Source organism: Mytilus trossulus, chromosome 6, assembly GCF_036588685.1.
Source record: "Mytilus trossulus isolate FHL-02 chromosome 6, PNRI_Mtr1.1.1.hap1, whole genome shotgun sequence".
Taxonomy (NCBI): Eukaryota; Metazoa; Mollusca; class Bivalvia; order Mytilida; family Mytilidae; genus Mytilus; species Mytilus trossulus.
Genome location: NC_086378.1, coordinates 57730022 through 57755782, shown reverse-complemented (window position 1 = coordinate 57755782; position 25761 = coordinate 57730022). Strand labels below are relative to the sequence as shown.

Here is a 25761-nt window from a genome sequence, read left to right as displayed (position 1 = left end):
ATTAACAACTATAGGTTACCATACGACCTTCAACAACGAGCAAAGCCCATACCGCATACTCAGCTTTAAGAGGCCCCGAACTGACAATGTAAAGCAATTCAAACCAGAAAACTAGCGGCCTTATTTATGTACAAAAAAATGAACGAAAAAGAAATATGTAACACATAAACAAACAACAACCACTGAATTACAGGCTCCTTACTTGAATGTTCATAACATACTTAATGAATGTTCATATTGATAGAAAACCAAAAAATATTGGAAATAAAGGAGGAGGGATAAAAAAAAAGCAATTACCTATGAATTATGATGCTTTTGCTGAAATTCTCCAGTCATTCAATATTTTACAAAATTCTTCCAACAACACTTTACATACTTTAAACTACGCTCTGAATGCCCGCGATTTCGCGAGTGTGTTCTAGTATTGTTTATTTTAAGACTATTTATAACTTGGATAAATGTTGTGACAATTTGTCGTAAAAGAAATACACTTTGTGAGAAAAAAAAATGTTGTTGATTTCTAAATGTCTAAAACTAATATTGTATTGTGTAGTGAAGATAATTATTTACTGATAAATTAGAACTAACCAATATTTTTATGTATAAGGTTTTATTGAGAATATACATGTTTTTGTAAGCGATAGTAAAAGTTCAAATATTCTGTCAAAATTCTTATTTGACAAATGTGTCGTAAATCTTGAAACGCATGTCGTAAATTCTGTAATGGCATCACAACCTCTATCGCCTTCGTTCATACTCAGATATGTGTCTATAGTACATTTCAGCAGCTCTCCTTGGCAACATTTATTTTCCCCTGTAAATATATAAACATACATGTGATTCATTTCGGAGAAAGGCATACAAACCAATGAATATTTAAAAATTTCATAAATCGAAGAGGTCAACAAAACAAAACAAAACAATGAGAAATAAAGACTCGACAAACGTGAACCCAATTAAAAACCGTGAGTGATGTAAAGGTCTCCGAGAAATAGTTAGCAATATCGGCTCCATCTTGTCGTGTTGTTTATGTGAGTACAAGTGTGGTGATACGTCTCATTCGATGATGTCTATGTGAGTACAAGTGTGGTATTGCGTCTCATTTAATGATGTAATATTCGATGATGTCATAGTCATATTCGATGATGTCATATTCGATGATGTCATAGTCATACTTGATGATGTCATAGTCATATTCGATGATGTCATAGTCATATTCGATGATGTCATAGTCATATTCGATGATGGCATAGTCATATTCGATGATGGCATGGGCATATTCGATGATGGCATAGGCATATTCGATGAAAACGGGACGATCAACCAAGGAATAAATTTATTCTATTATAAACCTTCATTGCTAAACAAGGTCATGATGGTGTCCAAAGATATGTTGAATAGTGGTCTTTAACTTTAACATTTGGAAACCTTGATATGTTGAATAGTGGGTCTTTAACTTTAACACTTGGAACCCTTGGTATGTTGAATAGTGGTCTTTAACTTTAACACTCGGACCCCTTGGTATGTTGAATAGTGGTCTTTAACTTTACATTTGGAACCCTTCGTTTAATAGCTTCGTCGGAAGTTGCAACAATTATATCATGATAGGAACACTTGCTACTTACAAGAAACGCAGGCACTGCATATTACAATGTTTCAACTTTGACACATATATTCATTATTTAACCGCTGTTGGAATGTTGCTACATATAAGTTGAAAAACATACTTTTAGTAAAGGAATGGTTAGACCAATTTCAAAGATAAAGGATTATAATTATCTTGTTTTTTTATTAACATGTCACTCGCAGAACGTTTGATCACCTCTAAATGTTTATTTGGGCTTGGTGTCTAGTTCCAGACCTGTTTGATCACCGCCAAGTGATCATTTTGGACGTTTTGTCTAGTTCAAAACCGGTTTAATCACCTATAAATGTTATTTGACTTTGTTACTAGTTCAAGACCGGTTTGATCACCACTAAATATTTATTTGGGCTTTGAGTCTAGTTCCAGACCGGTTTGATTGATATGTAGCCCAAATCTCTGTATTGATCGCATTCATAGATTTAGAGATGATTAATCCTATCAATTTTGTAGGCATGGTTCATGGATAACATTACTAAGGCCATTCTTCTCTCAAATGTGTAGATATAGTGTTGTACTAATATTGTGGCATACTTCAATCAAAGATAAATAAAAATGTAGAATCGCAACTCTTTAAGATCAGTATTTGAAGTATAAAAACACAAATATATTATTTAAGCCCCGTCGTATATATAAGTAAACATTTTAATTTTATTATATGTTTTTATAAAGCTATATTCCTATTTTAGTATAAATTGTATCCACATTGGCATGCTATAACTATATGAACATTTATTGAAGTACATTTCCTGGATGAGATAGACGAAGCCTGTTGAGTACATCCCTCTCGGTGTCTGCCTACACTGCAAAGTTCATTAGATCACGATAATGACATTATGTCATGAGGATTATCTAGAAGTTTTGTCAAACAAAGATGCCACGGTGAATTGACAAGTTCTTGATTGTACAGCCTTTTAGAGAAACCATTACGACTCAATCAAAAGCATCACACAAACGACTTGCTCAAGTACAGACATCCAATTATTATATAAAATTGAGAATGGAAATGTGGAATTAGTCAAAGAGACAACAACTCAACCATAGAAAAAAAACACAGCAGGAGATCACCAACAGGTCTTCAATGTAGCGAGAGATTCCCGCACCCTGAGGCGTCCTTCAGCTAGCCCCATAACAAATATATACTAGTTCAGTGATAATGAACGCATACTAATTTCCAAATTGAACACAAGAAACTAAAATTAAAATGATACAAGACTAACGAAGGCCAGGGGCTCCTGACTTGGGACAGGCGCAAAAATGCGGCGGGGTTAAACATGTTTGTGAGATCTCAACCCTCCCCCTATACCTCTAGCCAATGTAGAAAAGTAAAAGAAAAGTATAACTTGCTTTGACATTATTATTGTTTGTTTGAGGTATTTAAAATCTATTTGAAAACTGTTTTGAATGGATAAATACAAACAATGCATGATATATATTTCTATATTACTCCATTGTTACAATTAGTGAAATATTTTTGTTTTTACCACACCTGAACAAAATGAACATGTAAGCTGTTGCCATTACTTGAAATCGAGTCTTCCAAAATTTTAAATAAATTACATGTATCTCTTCTGAAACTAGTTGGCATAATGATCAGACTTTTGAACTTTAGTGGATAGTTATCTCATTTACAATCATATCCCAATCATACCTCTTTACTTTTTTATTCACCTAAATGTTCCTGAGATAGTCTTGCTTTAAATGTTTATCCTTGGATTTAATAGAAATAAATATACCTGGATGTTGTTGCTAAAAGTTATTACAAATAGATCTAGTGGAAATTGCAGCGTTTTATTTTTATCAAAAAACAACCCAATTTGAGATATTGAGAAGAACATACTAGACATTAAACAATTATACAAAGGTACGTAATATGTAAAAGAAATGAACTATATATATATATATATATATATATAAATACAATAGAGATACATAACAATGTTTAGTATTATGAACGTGTAGTGTAAATTTTAAAAATGGAAGACCTAAAAATATGAAAAGGAAAGTGAAGGTTTATTGAGAGAATCTATTTCTAATTAAAAAATGACACACATTTTTGATAGAAGATTGTTTTATGTTTGCCTGAGTTTTCTAAACTTAAGAATGATTACAATTATTCTAGAATTTTTATCTTACTAAAAAGTAAGTGTTCTTTTCTTTCTGTTGTAAAAAAAAGATGCATTTAAGGAGATGTTGGTATTCATCACCAATATCGCCATCTTCAAATATGTTCTTACCTTTTGACGAAATACTTTGAACCACACAACTCTTGTCGTCTGCTATAGAATTAAGTGTGTGACGTATACTGCATTCATGTGAAACACAATAAGGGCACAAGCAATCGGAAACATCCTGAAACAAAACTTTAAAATCAATTCTTTAGCATGAAAAGGGGGACATGAAACGTGCGAATACACAACCAAAGTTACTGCAATACTTATTTATAAGTTGGTGTTTAAGGTTCTCAAAGTATTATAACAGATGAAGGGAAATACAGATTAAGCACCAAACAACACTAGTAATTTGCTTTGAACAGATCTAGACTATTTGATAGTGCATATTTACTGTTTTTTTCTTCTTCAGAAAATGCTTACAGTAAATTACAAGAACAAGAACGGGGTTCCTATACTTGCTACTTTTTTTTCAGAAAATAGTTAATAGACTTAGAGTAGCTTATGTGTGTACTCTTATACGGAATATTACATCTTTATAAGCTTATAAACAACTGATTGGCTTTACGTCATACGACTTTTTTTTACATCTTCTTTTCAAGCCGTCTTTTTTATTTCCTCTTTATGGAAGAAGAGCTATCATTTATGTCCGTAAAATCAAATTTTGGCTATAAGAGCAATTTCACCAACAGCGTTATGTTCGTTTAAGACCTTATCTGTCAGCAGCTTGCTATTAGTATGACCGAACACGCTTTCAATGTATCACTTCTATCTTTGGGATTAGTGATCCGTCAGCAGTGTATCAATCACCAGCACCGTGTCGTATTAAGACTTGATCCATCAGTGGATTGACAGGAAATGATTAGCTATAATGGAACAGTTATCCTTTGGCAAGATGAAGTAAAACATAAAGATGAAGAAATAGTTTTATTTCTTTGCGTCTTTATCTACATTTGGCAGGACTGATTTCCCATGGGGAAGCATTAAATCACAATACAAAATAGTCTAAATTTCATTTACGACACCAAGAATGAAGACATATTGTATGGTTATCCAAATTGAAAATGTCAATGTGTATTTTGTTAGGCTTTTAAAGATTGTGAAGTAAACACTTTATGATATTTTTCCTCACCAAAGGGTTTATTGCCTGTCTGATTACAGCTGGAAGGCGTTGGTTTATAGACATCTTTGTCTCAAATGTTAGCTCTGAGCTTTCTTAAAGGAATGTAATCTTACAAAAATTCTTCCAACTCAGCATGTTCGTCGCCAATTAATTAACTCTATGTTAATACTTGCTGATGTATTGTGTATTAACGAGGGCGTCGTGAGCTTACTTATTACTGTTCTGGCACTTATATGAATTATATCATACATATATATTTTACATTTCTATTTTAAAGATTTTCGTTACTGATGCACATATTCCGCAGGCAAGGTTGGCTACAGACTCTGTACAATCTTCGAACATATTGTGTTTTTTTTTTAATTTAAGCTTCACATTAGTGTTAATCTTTTTCACATTGACATTCCCGCATAATGGCTTTGAATATTTCTAATAAAAATTACCTCCAAAAGTACAATAACTGCAACATACTCGAATTGATTAGGAGTGCATTTCTTTCTAACACAAATGACAGCAAAGTTTGGCGAGCATACGTTTCGATCATTTGTTTCTAACATACGTTTTCAAAGTTTACATAAACTTTGACAAACTATGGGTGCATTTCTTTCTAACCAAACGATGCAAACGGATAAGCGCGCACATGTTTCGATCATCTGTTTCTTACATACGTTTGCAAAGATTACATAAACTTTGACAAACTATGCACTCGATGAGAATACGTCTACAGTTTGTAGTTCATCGTTTTTTAGAACAAACGCCACATTTGTTTCTAACTTCACCCTGATTAAATGATGTAGTTGTTTCTACTTTTGTAAATAGTCTGTTTACCAACAACATGTGCATGCATTATTGAAAGTTTAAACAGGGTCAGTAAACACTGATTGAACGATGTATGTGTTTCTACTTTAATTTGTAGCGTTTAGAAAACAACAACAAATGCCACACAAAGTTAACAAAAGATGGTTAAAAGAGCTATGAAAGATACCAGGATTATAATTTAACACCCCAGACGCGCGTTTCGTCAACACAAGAGACATCAAATATGTATACTAAATACAAACAAGTTCAAAATTGAAGAGCATTAGGAACCTAAAATTCCAAAAAGTTGTGCCAAATACGGCTAAGATATTTAATTCCTGGGATACGAAAAGTTTTTTGAAAAATTCAAAGTTTTGTATACATTATAAAAACGACCATATACTTGATATTCATGTCAAAACCGAAGTGCTGACTACTGTGCTGGTGATACCCTCGAGGACGAAATGTCCAACAGCCGTGGCATCGACCCAGTGGTGTAAAAAGCTATCAAAGGTACCAGGATTATAATTTAATACGCCAGACGCGCGTTTCGTCTACATATATAAGACTCCTCAGTGACGATCAGATCAAAATACAAAGTATTTATAATAAAGCCAAACAAGTACAAAATTGAAGAGCATTGAGGATCTAAAATTCCAAAAATTCCCCAAAGAAGTAAATGCACTCTTGAAAACATTCAATGAAAATGCGTCTACAGTTTGTTGTTCATCGTTTGTAAGTATAAACACTACATGTCTTTCTAACTTGCACATTGAATTCAATTATCTACACATATGTTTACTCATAAAAAAGATCAATTCTGACAACAACAGGTTTGTTGCTGATTGCAACAACTCAAAACAATGTCACAACTTTTCAGATTTTAGCTATAAAACCAGATTCAATCCACTACTTTCTGCATTAGAAAATGCCTGTACCAAGTCAGAAATATGAAAGATATTATCCATTCGTTTGATGTGTTTGGACTTTTGATTTTTCCCTTTGATATTGGACTTTCCTTTTTGAATTTTCCTCGGAGTTCAGTATTTTTGTGTTTTTTTTTACTTTTTAGGTATTGCAAGGCTTCACAAATCACTATATTCATATATTCATCTGATAAAGACGATGCACTAACAATAGAATTATATAAACATAGAAGAGCGATGACATATGTGTATGATACATCTTCAACATATTAAATCATTTTCCTGCGCACTAAGTTTGATATCCAACAACATGTGACTGCATTTTGACAGTTCAAACAGGGTCAGTCAACGCTAATAAAACGAATTATGTGTTTCTACTTTTGTAACGTTTGGCAAACTATAAAAAACCAGCACACAACGTTTACCAAACTTTGGTTAGAAAACAATGTACTCTAAAATTAATACATCTCGATTCGGAAATATAATTGTACTTTAAATTAAAATAATTGAATAAATATATTATTCTAATTTCAATAGGTGAATTATCAATTTTAAAGTGTTCGCCAAATTCGGACTTTAAAATTCCATATTTTAACTCAATCCAATGGATAAATTTGATAATACACTGGCACCAATAAAAGAATACATATTTAACGCACATGACAAAACTATTCACTATATGTCATACTGTAGTACAGATGTATATTTACCTGAAAACTTTCGCAGTGGTTATTGTCTTCCCGGATTGTAGATTTTAGAAATCTTATGCTGCATTTCATGGATGTATAATTATCACAATTTCGTTTTTCTGAAAGGCAAAGAATATTTGCTAGCAGCATGTTAAATTTCTTCTTTAAAGAGGTAGTGCTATATAAACACCACACCATGGTGCCAAAGAAGCATTTCCATCAAAAAAAGGAAATAATATCACCAAGACTAGTATCTCAATTGTTTGTAAAACAATTGAAAGGTCTTTCCTGTAAAAGTGATGTTTTCGTTATGTTCTTTGTACGACCTTTCGTTTGATATACGACAAGCATACCTTCTGAAACTTTTCGCTTTTTACACTTAATGACCTCATCCGCCTACATTTTTGAGATCGGAAGTATGATATATGTAACACATGGTAGATGAGCTTTCATTTGATATGCGACAACGCCATGTTATAAAAAGTTTAAATTTTGCACTTAATAACCCCATCCAACCAATTTTTGGAGGTTGGGAATTTGATATTTCAAATGTACACATCATGACCTTTCATTTGATATACAACAACCCTATTGTAAAAGAAATTATTTTTTTTGCACTCAATGACCCCATCCAACCAATTTTGGGGGGACGTCAATTTGAAATTTGAAATGTACGCTTTATGTTCTTTCATTTGATATGCGACAACCTTACCATCTGAGAAATTTGAATTTTTGCACTAAATGACCCCACCCTTCCACCTGGGATGAAAAAGAGGTTTCAAATTTTCATTTTTAAGTAGAGTTTATTGAGACCTTCAATTTGATATAACAGATGACCCCATTTGACAAAGTGCAAAAAATGATGCAATATCAACTATATAAATAGAAGTTATGAAACTCACAAAGTCAATGCAAAACATGAAAATTTCAAATTTATTTTTGGGTGTTTTTTTTCCATGGAATGTTTTTGGTATTTGGTTAAACATATAACTATGTTAACCTCTTCAATTTCTAAAACATTTTAAGTGGTAAGCTCTTGTTGATTCAGAAATACATGCCTCCGCTCGCAAAACTTCAAACTGCATTATCTCTATAACGATAATAGATATCTCAAATCTGTTAAATGATAAATGATCTACAGTTGAAGATCAACATTATAGATGGATGGATGGATGGATGGATGGTTGTTTAACGTCCAGTGGCAAGTCAGATGCATATTCAGGACGAGAACATGATAATGATAAATGAATATTAACCCCGCTTTGTACTAGACCGACACGCTAAGCCGGATTTTTAACGTGCTAGCTCACAAGGTAACAGTTCGCAGGAAGACATGTCACCTTACCCGGACACATTATTCTGACTCCGGGCCGACCAGTCTTTGCTCTAACTCCTTAATGCCGCGTGCTTGGCGGAGAAGCAGCAAATACCAATTTTCAAGTCTTTGGTGTGACCCGGCCGAGGGTCGAACCCACGACCTACCGCACTCGAGGCGAGCACGCTAACCATTACACCACCGAGGCGGTCTCAACATTATAGAAAAAGAATTGGAACAAATTCAAAGTTCACCAAGGTCACAATTAATCATCAAATATATGATGCAATATCAAACTTGAGAACCGGAAGTCGTAGAGACATGGGACTAGCACCATTCAACTCAGGACTACTTGACCTTTCAACTATCACAAGGTCAAGGTCATAGTAATATGTGAAGGTCAAGGTGAAATTTCATCATGACCTTACATTGACCTCAAATTGAAGGTCTTGAATTACTGATCATCTTTGCAGTTTATAGTAGGTTGAAATCTGTTACCTTTAAAAAGATATACACACAATACTATACTTTTAAGAATCATCCCGTTGTAACTTATCAACAGACGGTCGAACATGTTTGGGCTTATTGCATAAAATGTAGAGCTCGTTGAGAGGAACAATTTACACGCTGTATGTATGCAGCAAAGTCTTATCGTTTTCCTAATATGTAATCTTGAAATTGCAGCGTAATTTTTTTTTGCACTCTGTGACCTTTGACCTTGGATGCATATTGAAGGTCACATGCATTAAAGATTATTGGTGAAGGTTCCAGGTCTCTATGACTTCCGGTTCTCGAAATAGAATTTTTCAAAAAATATGTTAATTTTTTCAAGGGAAATAACTCCTTATAAGGGTTAATAACAAAATTATTGTACATGTCCATTAACATTGTTATCTGTCCTTGTACATGTTGCCGTTTTCAAATCGATTCTATCTCTTATACTTTTTGAAAAAAATGCAAAGGAAAGAAATTGTTTCAAGGGGATATAACTCTCATAGGGGACGATGAAATCCTATGCAGCCTCATATGGTAACACATAATGATGAGATGTACATTTTGTCCAAATAAGGTCATGATATCTTTAAAAACCACGAGGGGGGGCCATGTTGAAAAAAATCAATAAAAGGGAGATAACTTCTTAAGGGGATGATGAAATCCTACAAAAGTTCATCAGGTAACAGTTCATAATGAGGTCTATCGATGGTTCAATTTTGATATTGATAACTCCAATAGAAGCGGTAGGAGGGCGTGCCAAACAAATGCTGGAAGTAAAAAAAAAAGAAAAAAAAACATAAGAAAAACAATAAGGTCTTTCCTCACGTAGGGGAAAGACCTTAATAACAGTTAGTATTGTTGAATTTATCAATCAAATTTAGACGGGTCTTTGATAATAAACTGTGATTCATAGCAGTACAAGAATAAGTCTGCTATTAAAAGGGCACAATGGGAATACCACTCACCTGTCAAGTTACTCGAGGAGAGAATTTAGCAGCTTCAATCATCTCATCACACCTCCGGTCAGGATATCTAGAATATTTACTTGAGCAGTTTTTTTAATGAATTGCAGCAAATTTATTTGCATTCAGATTAACCAAACTATCATTTAATCAAATAGGAAAACACTGGTTTGATAAGACTGTTTGGAAGGAGTTGAAAAGTCAAAACGGGCAACAGATATAGCAGGACCACCAAAAGCAAACATTCAAAGCAGTCTTTTTTTCACACCAAAAGAAGTTAATTTCACTGTTTTGATATATTTTTTGACAAAAGATAATGATAAGTTATTTGATAGAAGTTGAGACGCCAATTGAAACCACCGAAAGATTAGTTGTAGAAAACTGCCTACCAAAGTCCGAGATAAAACGATTTTTATATGCGTTGTTTATGTAACTATTACATAGGTAAGGACCTTCAAATTATCAGAAGAGGCATTGAGCAGTTATTTGGTAATGCTTTGTTTTTTTACTTTATTTATCTCTGTTGAGTGCAAGAACTTGAATGTAGATGAATCTAAAATGTCATTCTTAAGAACGTCCGTGAAGCATTTACGGCATGCTTCCACCACATTGTGAGCTGTAACTTAATATTTACAACAAGATGAAAGATCGTCTTTTGTCACCCGACGACACTGTCTAATCTTTATAAGATGAAGGTTTTAACTTCTTGGCCATGAACGAAAATGAGGTCCACGTAATAACATGGCCACAGCGACCATGCATTTATTTAAAATTTAAAATTAGGTTTTTTATCTAACCAATATTTAAATAAATGTACATGATTATGTACCAGTTACAAGATGCTGTGACCACAAATTACATAAAACCACACTTTGTACCTAAGCATAATTTTACCTCTTTACATTTTCCTGTTTATTGAATGCGACCAAAAATTTTCAAATTGAGATATTAACCTACCTCAAACCAAATGTTTGACATGAAACGGAACGGGCCGTAGAGTAATGTATATAACGCATTTTGGATAAAGTAAAGAAAAGTCATGCGGGGGTTTTAAAATCACCAGGGAAATTTTGTTACGAGCTGGTGTGTCATCATTAACTTGACTCAAAACGTTAGAATGTTAGAATTGCTTTAAATAAGAGATATTAATATATGTGATGTATTTAGGAAACGAAAATAGAAAATAAGATACAAGCGTATTGGTGTAAATGAGTTTAACAGAATGATGAAAAATAGGCAAAAAGAATAAAGGGTTACACATATATAATAATAGAGGAAACATGCACAAAAAATAAAGGGCTAAACATATAAATGAAAGAGGAAACATCTACAAAAAATAACGAATAATTGACAAAAATATAAACAAATAGAGAATAATCGACCATAATACAGAAAAGAGAAAATGGCATGACAATTTTGAGAATATTAAAATGAATCATCGCCATCTGGACTCCAGATACGCGAATAAATATATAATTTAATTCTGTGGAGGTTAGATTTGTAGTGGTAGTTTAGTTAGACATAGTACTTGTCACTATTTCTAATCATTGATGTAAAATAGCAGTTAGATGTTAGTCTGAACAGGGATTACTGGTTTCCACTAATAATTGTAATCCCTCTTCCGGAAAGAAGTTTCTACTTGTAGAAATATTGTGTATAATACTCACCAGTAGTCACTAAAGATTCATTATGTAGACTCGTTCCTTTTGATGAAATTTTCTTTAAATTATCATACACGTCTTTTTTCAGGACAAAAGTTTTGTACGATCTGGAAATAAAAAAAGCACCAGTAAAGATAATACATGTATATAGAAATACACATTACATTTGTCCAAAATCAATTATTATATATAACTGTCCTTATCTAATGTATTGCATCGTTAATGCATTCCTGCCTACATTCATTTATTTATTTATTTTCATGAATCATTTCTTAACAACTCCAATGACGTGTACCACGATGAAATAAAGATTCTTAGTAAATGCTGAAATTTCTGGGATCATTCTGAATGAATATTAAAATGTTATTTCCTTTCGTTTCAAAAGACTTCCCCTCGTAACTATATTGATAAGCATACAATCAATAACAAACTCTTGAAGTTTCCAAATTTTATTATTCTCCAAGAACTTGGTAATTTTCTTACGAAACATAAATCCTATTAAAAGCGCTCGAAAATTAAATGTTTTCATGCGAGTTTAGATTTATTAAGACATAAATATTCTAATGTGAGTGCTATAATCTTTATTGCATGCTCTTCACTTTATACTTTAATTTCATATCTCACTTCGTCCAAGGATTCTGTTAAAGGTATGATTAATTTTGTTTCAATAAATAATGTGTTATGTAAAAATCAAATTACAACTTGAGAAAATATAGTTTATGGCTCTATTAAATAACAGGCTATGAAGAACGCTGATAGCTTAAACATCTTAATAAACATAACTCTAAAATTGAAATCCTATGAACGCTAATACGAACTATTTTATAGTTCCCAACAATGCTAGAATAAAATAATAATATAATTGTATTATGAACCTATAGTTTACAAATGAAAGTACTGTCATGTTTTACGGATGTCGTGATGATTCTTATGTTTATTGATCGAGATGCAAATAATTATGGGAGATTTGTCATACAAGTCATATAGATAAAAAGAAACTTAAGGTCAAGATTAAATGAAGGCAACATTAGTATACCGCTGTTCAAAACTCATAAATCCATGGACAAAAAACAAAATCGGGGTAACATACAAAAACTGAGGGAAACGCATTAAATATAATACAACATTAAAATTTAGCATACACACATAGAAACGGACTAAGCATTACACAAATTGCTATGAAAATAACAAATATAACATCAATAACTTTATTTATTTTATTTTTTTTTTATAAAAAGTTATGGATTTATTTATCATATTTGTTTGTATAAATCCGAGCAAATGTAATAGTTTTTCATCAGATAAATTTCGCGCAAACGTAATGCGTCGATAACAACTACAAACAAAAAAAATAACATGGTCATCGTACATTTATCGTAAAAAAGAAACGAATAAATCTATGAAGAAGTCCATTTTGTGTTGTTGAAATGTTCTCTCGTTGTTGGCTTCCATTGATATATTTAAAATTTTATAAAAAAAAAACGATGGTCAGCATGTAAAACAGATAAGCATTTTCCGAATAAACTTTCACATATATCATCGATAGACGTACAAAGATAAAGGAAGATATGGTGTGAGTGCCAATAAGGCAACTCTCCATTCAAATTACAATTTATAAAAGTAAACCATTATAGGTCAGGGTACGGTCTTCAACATAGAGCCTAGGCTCACACCGAACACAAGCTATAAAGGGCCCCACAAATAACTAGTGTAAAACCATTCAAACGGGAAAACCAACGGTCTAATCTTTAGGAAAAAAGAGAAACACTTATGAACCACATAAACAGACGACAACCACTGAACATCAAATCCCTGACTTACACGTAGGACAGGTGCAAACATTTGCAGTGGGATAAAACGTTTTAATGGTACAATGCATGTGATGCTTTTTCAAAACAAAGACATTTCGAAACATATGTTATTCTTTTGACCGTCAGACGATAAACGTCTATTTGTCTGGAATTTGTATCTTTATAATGTGATTATATGGAAGTACTTACTAATAGTCTTGCTAAGTGTGGATTTAGAAATTTTCGTGGAATACCAATTTTCTCGGATTTCTTAGTTACAGATAAAACAGGAATTTAAATAATCAACGAAGTATAATCTTTCTATGATAGATTTTCATTCAGAATTTGTCCTATTTAAACCACGAAATCATATTTTTAGTATCTATAAATATATCATATAATTATATATTTTTTAATCCACAAAAATGTGTACCAACTGATCAATAAATGCATCCACTGTATAATAAAATGGCACCAGTTTTGTCATTTTCCCGGGTAGTACGGTCCCGATACGAGGGGTGTTTGAAACAGTGATTTTTAGCGTAGCCAATTTCATGAGACGGGTACAAAAACATTTCTGTCAACAGTTTACACATGCCTTCGTTTTCACAAACATCTGACTTTAGCACACCTTTGGTTAATCCCTTCAACATGTTTTCCATTATATATAATTATGATTCAATGTCATGTTTATCATTATGGACTATTTTAACAATACCGAATCCGGAGTATATAATTATTGACTATTTTTTACATTCTTAACCACAGGAAGTGCTGGTGCTCGGCTAAGAAAGAGCAACTAAAAGAGGTAAAATCAAGTTTACAATCGGTGCAATTGCAGGACACAGTTAACTTGTTTTGCCATGATTTTGTCGTGTACAGAAAACAATATATAATATTGTGGTTTTTTTTTCCGCCAAAACATTGATCTTATTTCTTTGTATTGTTCTTACTTGAACGTCCTATCAAAGAAAAGGTAACCTGTTAAAAAAAACATATACCTCGGAGTCAAAAGTCGGCATTAAATTAAAAATATTCTATTAACTTTGTCGATTGATATTAATGTTACGTATTCGGAATTCGCACAGAAAACCAGCTCATGCAGTCAAAAGACATTAGAATCATATAAATAAACCATTATAAAATCTATTTGTCAAAATAATATGTCGGAAAACAATTGCTGATATTACTTCTACATTATAATGTTGCTTTATACGAAGTAACCTTATAAAAAGAATAATTATTGATTTATTGAAGTGTTTAGGAAATGACACATTATAGTTTGTCAACTGTAGTTTAATGTTCTAAAACATTAATTACTCAAAAAATAACTACATGTGAATTAGAACAAATATAAAATCATGCACATACATAATTAAGGAAACAGACAACAGACTTTTGACTAAAACTGGATATTATATCATGAATATTCGATTAGCCTTTCAAATTCTACATTCTATTAAATATTCTATGCAATCAATAAAGTCATAAGTATATATATTTGATCCTTCAGTTTTAAAATCCATAAAAACTTTATTTTTAGTCTGCTGTTTCTTTTTCATCGTTTTACTACATTGTTATTAGAAACATTGCATTGGATTCAGTTTATTTTACATGTTTACCATATTGGTATAAAATCACATTAATTAATTAATTATCTTTGGCATTGTAAAGAGATCATGATTACAAAAAGGAGAGAGTACATTTCTTCTTTGATGTATGTTATACACCTGTTTTCGAAATTTAAATGTTGACAAATCATATTGAAAAAAGAATAGGAAACATGCTTAACTCCAAGACAAAGTCAAGAAAGGGAAGTCCATGAAAATTGAGAAATCAATGTTTGAAATTTGTTAGATGTATTTCTATTTGTATACATCGAAAGAGTTAAGTCAATTTCAACAGATTTTTATAGTTTGTTCTTATATTGTATTTTTACACCACTGTCGCAGGGTAGATTGAGGATTGGACGCCCTTTAACATGTTAAATCCAACCACAATATGTATGTATATGCCTGTCCTAAGTGTTTAAAATATAGCATACACTTTTTTAAAACACAATTAGAATGTTGAATTAATTAAAGAACGCTTGCAAGCATTAAAAGCACCGGAAACAATCTGAAAAGTACTTCATTTCCATATATGAAACCATACTGTCTCACCATGTAAATACAAGAAACCCATTTTCTGAAACTAGAATAATTTTAACATTTTAAAACTATATATTTTAAAAGTAATTGAAACAGATTGTTTTTAAGAGTGCAATTAAAATCACGATGAAAAATGAGATTTTACACTAGTGGAATGTATATTTTATTTGTACAGCCATAATTGGCGTAAACTCTGATATTTTATTTATTTAGATTTAGTGGTATGTAGAAAATTTGTTAAAGGAAAAAATATTTACTAGTAATTGTTGTACGGTGACTTTCGATTGAATAATTACACTACGGAAGCTCATAACGCAAGCAGTCTTCATACATCATGCAATACAGCATTTTGTTGTCAATTTGTGTATGTCAAAACAAGATCGTGTCTTCATGTTTATTACCCCTACCAGTGTCAGGTCGAATATTGTCTTCCTTTATAAAGCACTTAATAAAAATACTTCTAACTTCCTTGTTGATTAAATCAAGAGGCAGTATATTGTAGAATGTAATTGAAAACTAGTGTACTGTACATATTGGATAAATGTGGATGTCGTAAAATAATAGAATCACTACAATGGCCTGGAAAGACTCAATTACGGTTAAGGGCTGACGCAGATTACAATCAAATTGCGAATTAAATTAGGAGATGACATATCGGAGAGACATTAACACTTCACAGATAGCAGAAATAATAATGATTGCCTGAACTATATAATTCCTTATGGTAACAGGTGATGATTATACCATTTGAAATCGTGCAAAATACATCTGCATATTTCTTCCAATATCTTGGAGTTTGGTAAAATATGACTGGTTACATGTACATGAAATAATGATAAATTATTGTAAAAAACACTAATTTAATCGTGAGTAAAACGCTTCAAAACGTATCTCAATGTAAGCATGTAATTATATATAGGATGATCTATAAATTTGTTTGTAAAAGAGGGACGAAAGACACCAAAGGGACAGTCAAACTCGTAAATCTAAAACAAACTGACAACGCCATGGATAAAAATGAAAAAATCAAACAGAAAAACAATAGTACACATGACACAACATAGAAAACTAAAGAATAAACAACACGAACCCCACCAAAAACTAGGGGTGATCTCAGGTGCTCCGGAAGGGTAAGCAGATCCTGCTCCACATGCGGCACCCGTCGTGTTGCTTATGTGATTAAAAATCCGGTAAATAGTCTAATTCGGTAGGTCAAATTCATGAAAGGGAAGGGGATTGTAGTTACGACGTAAGGAACATATCCGATATCATTTGTGAAACGGTTATTCCATAACGGTCAACCAACTCGTGATGGCGTCCGTAAAATTTGCGAAGGGATGATTTCTACTTCACCATTTGGAACTCTTGAGATATCTTATAAAGTTAACAAAATAAATACATTTGGTTTAGATCTGCTTCACCATTTATAAGACTTTTTTTCAAAAATAAACATAACATCTTTTTATTTAAAAAAATGGACAATTTTATAACATAAATAAGATGTCTGATAAACTGGTATTATATGTGATATTTTTATAAAGTATCTACTGTTTTACCTGTGACATTTTATAACAAATTGAGATATCATATAAACCTATAAAGCCATCTTATAAATTGAATAAAATATTTTATAATCAATAGTCTAAGAAATATCAGATATATATTAAATAAGATATCTTAAAAAATTTAGTAAGATATATGACAAACCAACTAAAACAAAAGATATCTAATATAAATTAAACCATAAGATATCCTATATATCAATTAAATCAATTGAAACATAAGATATATGATATATCAATTAAAACATAAATAATATTGTATAACTTTTCTAATATCTAATGAAATTAATACGATATATAATAATTTTTGAAAATCAAAAGCTCAAACACATCAAACGAATGGAAAACTAATGGATAAGTTAACAACTGTCATACATCATTCCTGACTTTGTAAAGGCATTTTCATATCTTGGGTTTTATAGCTAGCTAAACCTCTCACTTGTATGAAAGTCGCATCAAATTCGATTATATTGACAACAACACATGAACAAAACAGACAGAAACAATTGAAAACAACACGTTTAATAATTGCTTGCGTCCAAAGCGCTTTTCGGGATTTACCTTTATCAGGAATGCTCAAAGCCAAACATTTGAAATCTGAAGATAGATAAGTACCGAAAATCGTTGAAGAGCTATATGTCCAAAATACCTAAAATAAATAGCAAAATTCATCAAAAGCCAACTTTGCCTCAGGGAGTTGAAACCTTAGTTTCATAATAATTTCAAAATTTATTAACGGACAATTTTAGTAAAGGTTGTTAAATCATGTCAGTACCAAAGCACTGACTACTGAGCTGATGATACCCTCGGGGACTGATAATCCACCAGCGAAGGTGAATGGCAAAATTATAAGTAATGCAATCGTATCAAAAGCAGAAAAGTGTCCAATTATAAAGGACCAATAATACTAAATATGGAAAGAATGATAAACACCACCATTGCTAAGAGAGAGAAAAACAACCAACAGCCAATGAGCACACTGAACTACAGAGTAAAACAAAGATTAAGCAACGCAAACCCTTCTTAAACTGGACAGAACTCCGGTGGCTGCGAGAAAGTAAGTAGGGCCTGATTCAACAGTTGCGCATGCATTTGTCATATTAACAGGAAACGCTTTGTTGTGGATTCAGTATTGGAGAATTGATAAGAAGTAGTGGATTCGTAAACGATAATCAACGAGCGACTTTAGTCGCGAGTTGATTATCGTTTTCGAATCCAGTACTTCTTATCAATTCTCTAACTTAACCCATTTCTAGTAAAACGACTATCTGTTTCATGATCTGACAATGAATCAACGAAATTTCATGAAAATAATTTCGTATTTTGTCTTTTTTATTATCTAATATCTGGAAATGGTTAGATCTACACAGTTCACATTTATATTTAACTTAATATAAGTTAAATTAACTTAAATCGGTTGTTATCTACCTTTATTAATTCCAGATTGTATACTTGTAAATAATTATTTCATTCAATGTTTAATCATAACAAATTTTCTATATTGATTCGGTTTTAGTATAATTCATAATTTATTCAAAAAGACATATAATTATTATACGGATGTTTTTGTAATCTTGTTTGGAAAGTTAAAATAAAATAGATACCACCATTTGAAAACCTTGAATATTTACATATAAAGTATTTAGCAACCAAATGAGCATGTCAATAGTGTTAATATAATTCAATTATTTTGTTTTATATAGATTGGATATACAACCTATATTCAAGCGGACTAAGATTACTTATAAATGCCACAATAAAAACAACTCACAAAATTCAAGTTGATGACAAAATGAAAACAATGATTGGTCTTAATTGAACAATAATATATAAATATTGTGCAAACTGGTTCGCTTTCATTATATATGTTTAGATTGTTTCAACGTTATTACGTGTGGCATCCATCTTAAATCAGTAAATATACTAGTTATATTTGTGGTACGCATTCTGAACCCCAAGCAGAATTGCTAATTCCAAAAGTAAGAATGTGTTATGATGAAAAGGGGAAGGCCTTGCACGTTAAAAGTGATAAGTATAATTTGTACATGGGTGTTTATTTTATAAAGGAACTGTACTAATAAGTCATATTTACAATTCCTTGATTGCATGGTGTTATTTATTCTATTATATATAAAAAAAAAAAAAAAGAAGTCAGAAATACAGTTTATTGACATGAATTGAAAAATATACGCTTTAAGAGAGATATTAAAAAAATCATTTATATAAGCGTTCGTGGTCTAGTGGTATCATGCATAGACTAAAAACTTCACTGACGAAAATGCGCGCGGGTTCGAACCTTTCATCTGTCACTCGTTTTTGATTGGATTACATTTCGTAAGTTAAAAGCTTAAAGTTATGACATAAGTTATCTTAAGTTAACATGGTTGTCAGTGGAAAATTATCCACTGTTAGAACAATAGACTGACGTCAGAGAAATGGGTTAATATTCGGTTAGGACCAAAATAAACGAAAATATGCCGTGATAGTGGATTCGCTACGTGGAATTTAAATCATAAACGACACCTTTGACTATAAATACTAAAGAGAGTCGTGGTGTTGTGGATAGCGCATCGGAGAAAAGAACATTTCTTAGTAAAAAAATATATCATATCGGGCAATCCCGTTATCAAAGTTACAGATCTAGATAGCCATGCAGAACTATTGCATTAATTATAAACATATCTGAACTTATATTGAATTTCTATTTGTTTTAACTGACAATATGTAACTGAGGGGGGATAGAAGGGGTCCTTATCCAGAAATTCCGGGCTTAAAAACACGAAATCCCGAGGTCCCGAAATTTGAATAAAGAATTCCTGGATCCCGAAAGGGTCAATCCCGAAATCCCGATCTTAAAAACACCCGATCCCGGAGTCCCGATAAAGGCCCTATCCCCTCTCGTAACCGTCTGTTTGTGACACTAGGGACTAATGTCCTGTCTGGTGAATTTTTCATTGTACAAATTTGAATAAATTTTATCAATAGGAAAAAAAGCGTATCGGAATACAAACGCAAAAGTTCCTGTTTCGATCTACGTTCCGGGGAAATAATTTCAGGGAGTTAATGTTCGACTCTCCCTTGACACCATTTGCAAGTATGGTATTGTACGTAAAAGACACCCTTGTAGATTTCAAAATAGAGCAGGCTAATGGGCGCTACATTGCAGCACTCGCACCTGCAAAGTGAGAAAGGATTTATATAAGTTGTAATAACTTGTTTCCCGATCCGATATAAACAAATATGTGTATTAATAAACTAACAACTACTAATGCAAAATCATACCTCTGTAATATAAACTTTGCAATGTTCTTTTGTGTTTCATTTAAGTTCTGCTGGTGAGGTTTAGGCAGTGGAGGAATATGAGGAGAGTCTGGTTCTTGTAGATGTTGATGTCTTCTATAGGTAGGATCTGCCGACGGTGGACGTAAACCAATCAGACACTCGGACTTTTCAAACAGGAAAATAGCACAAATTGTGTACAGGTACATCTTCAACAGAAGAAAATACAATATTTAAAAAACAAACTTTGACGTGTTTCCCGTTATCTTTTGATAATCTGTATGTGCATATGTTTTACTTACAAAACGACTAAATATTTTTCTATGTTTAAATAGGAATTCTTGTTTTGTTTAATCAATTTTGCAAACCTTTCATGAACAACTTTTATTGACGAGTTGCTTGCAATCATACTCCTTTACGGTTATGATCTGACGTGTTAGTAAGCAATATGTATGAATTCGTACATGTGCTCACATAGTCAAAATAAAACATGTAAAATAAGATTGTACGAATGATTAAACACAGGATACAACTTTTTAAAATAAATTTACAAAACCTTATAAAGAGACAAGTCCGTCGTCTGTAAATTTATAAATATATTCTCCATTGCAACCACTTTACCAAATTTCACAATGGACACACTCATCATTGTGATATCTAATTTAAAACCTAGATCGCATCACCTTGACAGCCGACCAAGATGACCAAAAGGGTAAAATATAGAACTTAGTGGTAAAATGCAAGTTTTGTCTATTATGTTGTTCTCCGTTATAAGTATTGAAATTCTGATATTAATAGAAATGTTCTGAATGTTGAGCTATATTCCAGTTGTTCATGTCAAACGACTTATTACAGGAGTTATTGCCCTTAAATGAAAAATTTTGCTATTTTCTACCATTTCTAATATGACCTTGGCTTTTTCCATAGGATGCTACTGGTGTTCCGTATTTTTTCCCTCGAAGACCACACCAACTAGGGAAAAACAGGTAGCAGATTCTGTGACTAGATATGCCAGTGATGCATTACAACAACAAAATATATGGCATGCGGCAAAAATTTACTTAAAAATAAGGTGAAAGACTTAATGAAAAAAGCATATTTTAAACGGCTCCGAACTGCAAAAATGAAAGATATTTTCTCTACTTTGTAAAATGTGAATATTATTTTTTGCATTTTATAACTTAATGAGATAAGTTTTTGATTAAATGTAATTCTAATCCTTTATCATCCAATCAGAAGCCGTATAGGATTCTTTTTTGAGCACCATCTTGGAGTAAAAAAACCTTGCAGGTAAATCGTAAATACATAATTGCGATCTAGTAAATTCCAACAACTCCTTATTGCAGTATTGCCCTTTAAAGATAATCAGAAATTTGAATGCATGCGGATGCACATCCCGTTTTCCATAGATCAATATCGAAGACAAGTTTCTTGAAACGTTGCTTATCAATTTTGTTATAAAGTTTGGTCTTATTATTTAATTAACTACAAAACAATTTCATCAAAGACTAGTCAAATGACTACGTATAATAATAAAAAAAAAAAAAAAAATCTATTCAAAATTATATAAATGGTTTATGATTTTTATTTAGATTTCTTTGAAGTTTAAATTGGTCGCTTTTGTCTTTGATTCGTTCTTTTATTGTCAATCGTCTTGTATTTAACAGTTTTTTAAATCTTTTTATCCAGATCTCGTTTGTTTTTCATTAACTTTTTGTAATTACTACAAACGAAAACCACAGGATAGTTCATTAGATATAGACATTTTCCAATCGTTCTTGGTATGTCTGTGTTATATACAACTTTAATTGTGATAAATCTTTAAATAACACAATATAATGGGCAATCACTCTATGGTTTCCCTGTGTTATATTCCTGTCTTATAATGTTGTTGTTATATAAAATGTCTTATATTTTACGAAGGGAAAGTAATTTGACTTTTAGCGGTTTCTCATTGACATTGTTATCTTCTACTTTCTCCAAATACTCAGTATATTTGGTGGTTGAATATGTTCAAGGATTACTACAAAAAACTAAACGTCTGAAAAGACAAGTTTTCGTCTAAATTTACATGAAATTTTACTCGACATTCTTCAAAAGTATGACGTGTGTCTTAATTTTTCTTGACAAATTCTCATTTATATTAAATGTGTATGAAATTTACTTAACATATTGTCGACCTTCTGAATATGGTCTTAAAATTTCATGACAAGTTCTTGACATTTGAATACTGTCTTGAAATTTCTTAAAATATTCTCGACATTCTTTTTTTTCTCAGTATGGCTTGACATATTTTGAATATTTTAAATTGTGTCTTAAATGTAATTGACAGTTCTGCGCTTATATTCTGACCAATATTCATGATATAACTGTAATCTTTATTTCTTTTAATATGATATACTGTTGTTTCAGGTTCTTACAACAAAACAGTTGGGCATTTGAAATAATTGAAAATTTAGGTACATAAATATTTTTTCAAATGCAAATATAGCTATGAAATCTAAAGTATAATATACTTCAAATGTGGGTTTTTAAATAATTACAAATTGTGATTCCTAAATCTTATAAATTAAATGATTAAAACCAATCATACTGTAGACATATTTCATTCTACAATATTCAATGTTAATATGGTAAATAAGCATTGTACCAAACTGTGGTTTACATGAATAGCAAATTATGATGATATACAAATTATTAAGTTAACATAACCGAAGAAAAATTTGTTTAATGTCATCTGTCGGAATATAATGTATATTGTATAACACATGGATAACAAATAAGGTATTCCAAACCCAGAGTATACGCAACTGTCAAATAGAAATTACTGATATACCTGTAATCAGCCATTCAACTTATCAGTTGACCGACAATGCCACTACAATTCAAAAAGTTTGTTGATAGATGAAAATTAAAATTATAATTTTGATGGGAAAAAATGACTTAAAACTGATTTTCTTCATCAAAATTATTTAGTATGAAAACAAATTGAATTATAAAAAAATGTATTCACAATGGATCCCATCAACGATTTCTATAGAAATCATTGGTTTCATGAAATGAATCTCAAACAGTCGACATGCATTATTTAGATCTAAACATTTATTTTATTTTCAGACAGGAGGTATCGCCAAATATTAATTTTTGATAGAAAAAATAATAACATTCACCCCCCCCCTCTTTTTTAGCCACACAAACCCAAAAGATGAATTGTGGGGTCGAAAAGAGACACATGTAATATTTAAAAACTACCTACAAGGCACCTATTTTAATAAGGCAAATTTGACTGGCAGTTTTGCAAAAGGCAAAATCTAAATGCTGTTTGTCAGTAACTTCGACTTGTATTCCAAGTAAAAATAATTAATTAAATTTTAATAATAATAAATAAAAATTAAACTACATGGGTGATTAATTAGGGTATTCCAACTTAGTTACACCAAAAGGGTATCTTACTATACCAAATTAATCGTTGATTCTTCAATATTTAGTTTAATCATTATAAAAAGGAGTATTTAACAGCAATAGAATGTCATAAAACAGTGCAGAATAAGTCTGCTCGCATATCAGGCGAAATTTATACTGTTGAGATAGTGTCAAGACATATTTAAGACTGTCAAGAATGTGTTGACATAAATTCAGACAGCTTTCAGAATGTCAAGAATGTGTCGAGACATATTCATACATTATTTAGAATGTCAAGAATATGTCAAGACATATTCAGATATTATTAAGAATGTCATAAATATGGCAAGACAGATCAAGACAACTTTAAGACAGTCAGGAATTGGTCGAGATTAATCAAGACTCTTATCAGATGGTACAGGAAGTGTCGTGAAATTTTGGTCGAGACTAATCCAGACTCTTATCAGATGATACAGGAATTGTTGAGAAATTTCTAAGAAAATGTTCATACTGTCAAGACACTTGTCAAGAGAAATCAAGGACCTTATTAGACAAATTCATACTATGTCGAGAATTTTTAACATTATTCAGACAAATTAAAAATGTCGAAAAAAAAATCATGCAAATTCAGACAAAAATTGGTCTTTTCAGACATTTTGACTTTTGTAGTGGATATAACTGTCAGTATCTGTTCAACATGTTCAATGATAGAACTGTCAGAACATGTTCATAGATAGAACTTAGTATCTGTTCAAGGATAGAACTGTCAGAATATGTTCGAGGATAGAACTGTCAGTATATATTCCAGTGTAGAACTGCCATTAATTGTTGAAGGATAGAACTGACAATTTCTGTTCAATAGTAGAACTGTCAGTATCTGTTCAAGGGTAGAAATGTCAGAATGTGTTCTATAGGATAGAGCTGTCAGTGTCTAATAAATATTATTTGTTCAAGGGTTGAACTGTCATGGGTCTAATGTACTCAATTATGAGCACAGTATTAAGGATAAGGTTTTACAACGGAACGTGGTAAACTTTAAAGTTAAATAGTCAGGTAAATGAAACATTCAACAAAATATTAAGAAACAAAAATCTACTAAGCTCCACTAAGAAACCCAACATACCCATATAGATTAGTCAGTTTTAATATATAGGCGCAAACAATTTTGAGTTTGTATTATCAAAATACAACAACAGAGATGATGTACTGTCTGCCAAGTTTTATTGCATACTATAATATACATGTAGTGGACATAAAGTTAAATTTGTCACCTCAATAATATAATGAAATTTATTAAATAAATATAACTTTAATAAAATAAAAGATTAGTTACTTCAATATATGCGTAGCGTATACTTATTACATTCCTTAATCAAATTTTCATCCAAATGCATGTTATGATATAATTTGTTGACAACTTGACGTGTGAAGTTCAAAATATATTTATTTAATTTCATTGCATCTTACATACAATACATTTCACTATTAAAATAAAAAAAATATACTCCTCTAAACTTACCTTCTGAAAATGATTTAATAGCTCAAATTTTATTTCAATTTATGTTTCACTGCTGTGTGCGTCCAATCGAATTTTGCAAATTCAAATTTGGATCTTTCGAATTCCTGTTTTACTTTATTGTCATCATTTTATCCGTGCGTTTCAAGTAAAACGAAGTAACTTAATCAGTTCTGTCATCACAACGTTTTATTCCTGGTTTTAGTCCACGAAAGATATTGTCAGTGTTAATAGTATGCTGTTGGCTGTCAAGCAGAGTCACGTTCTGTGAGTGGATTAT

At 31.6% G+C, this 25761-nt stretch overlaps 1 protein-coding gene across 1 annotated transcript; it reads right to left on the bottom strand.

The window, feature by feature from the left end:
* Window positions 1–596: 596 nt before the first annotated feature.
* LOC134722842 (uncharacterized) lies at window positions 597–25761 on the bottom strand. Its single transcript, XM_063586473.1, has 6 exons — window positions 25485–25761; window positions 20567–20772; window positions 11789–11889; window positions 7371–7468; window positions 3880–3994; window positions 597–814 (listed from the first exon to the last, which is right to left on the bottom strand). The coding sequence occupies exons 2-6, from the start codon at window positions 20770–20772 to the stop codon at window positions 597–599; spliced, it is 738 nt and encodes a 245-aa protein (XP_063442543.1). The 5' UTR covers window positions 25485–25761.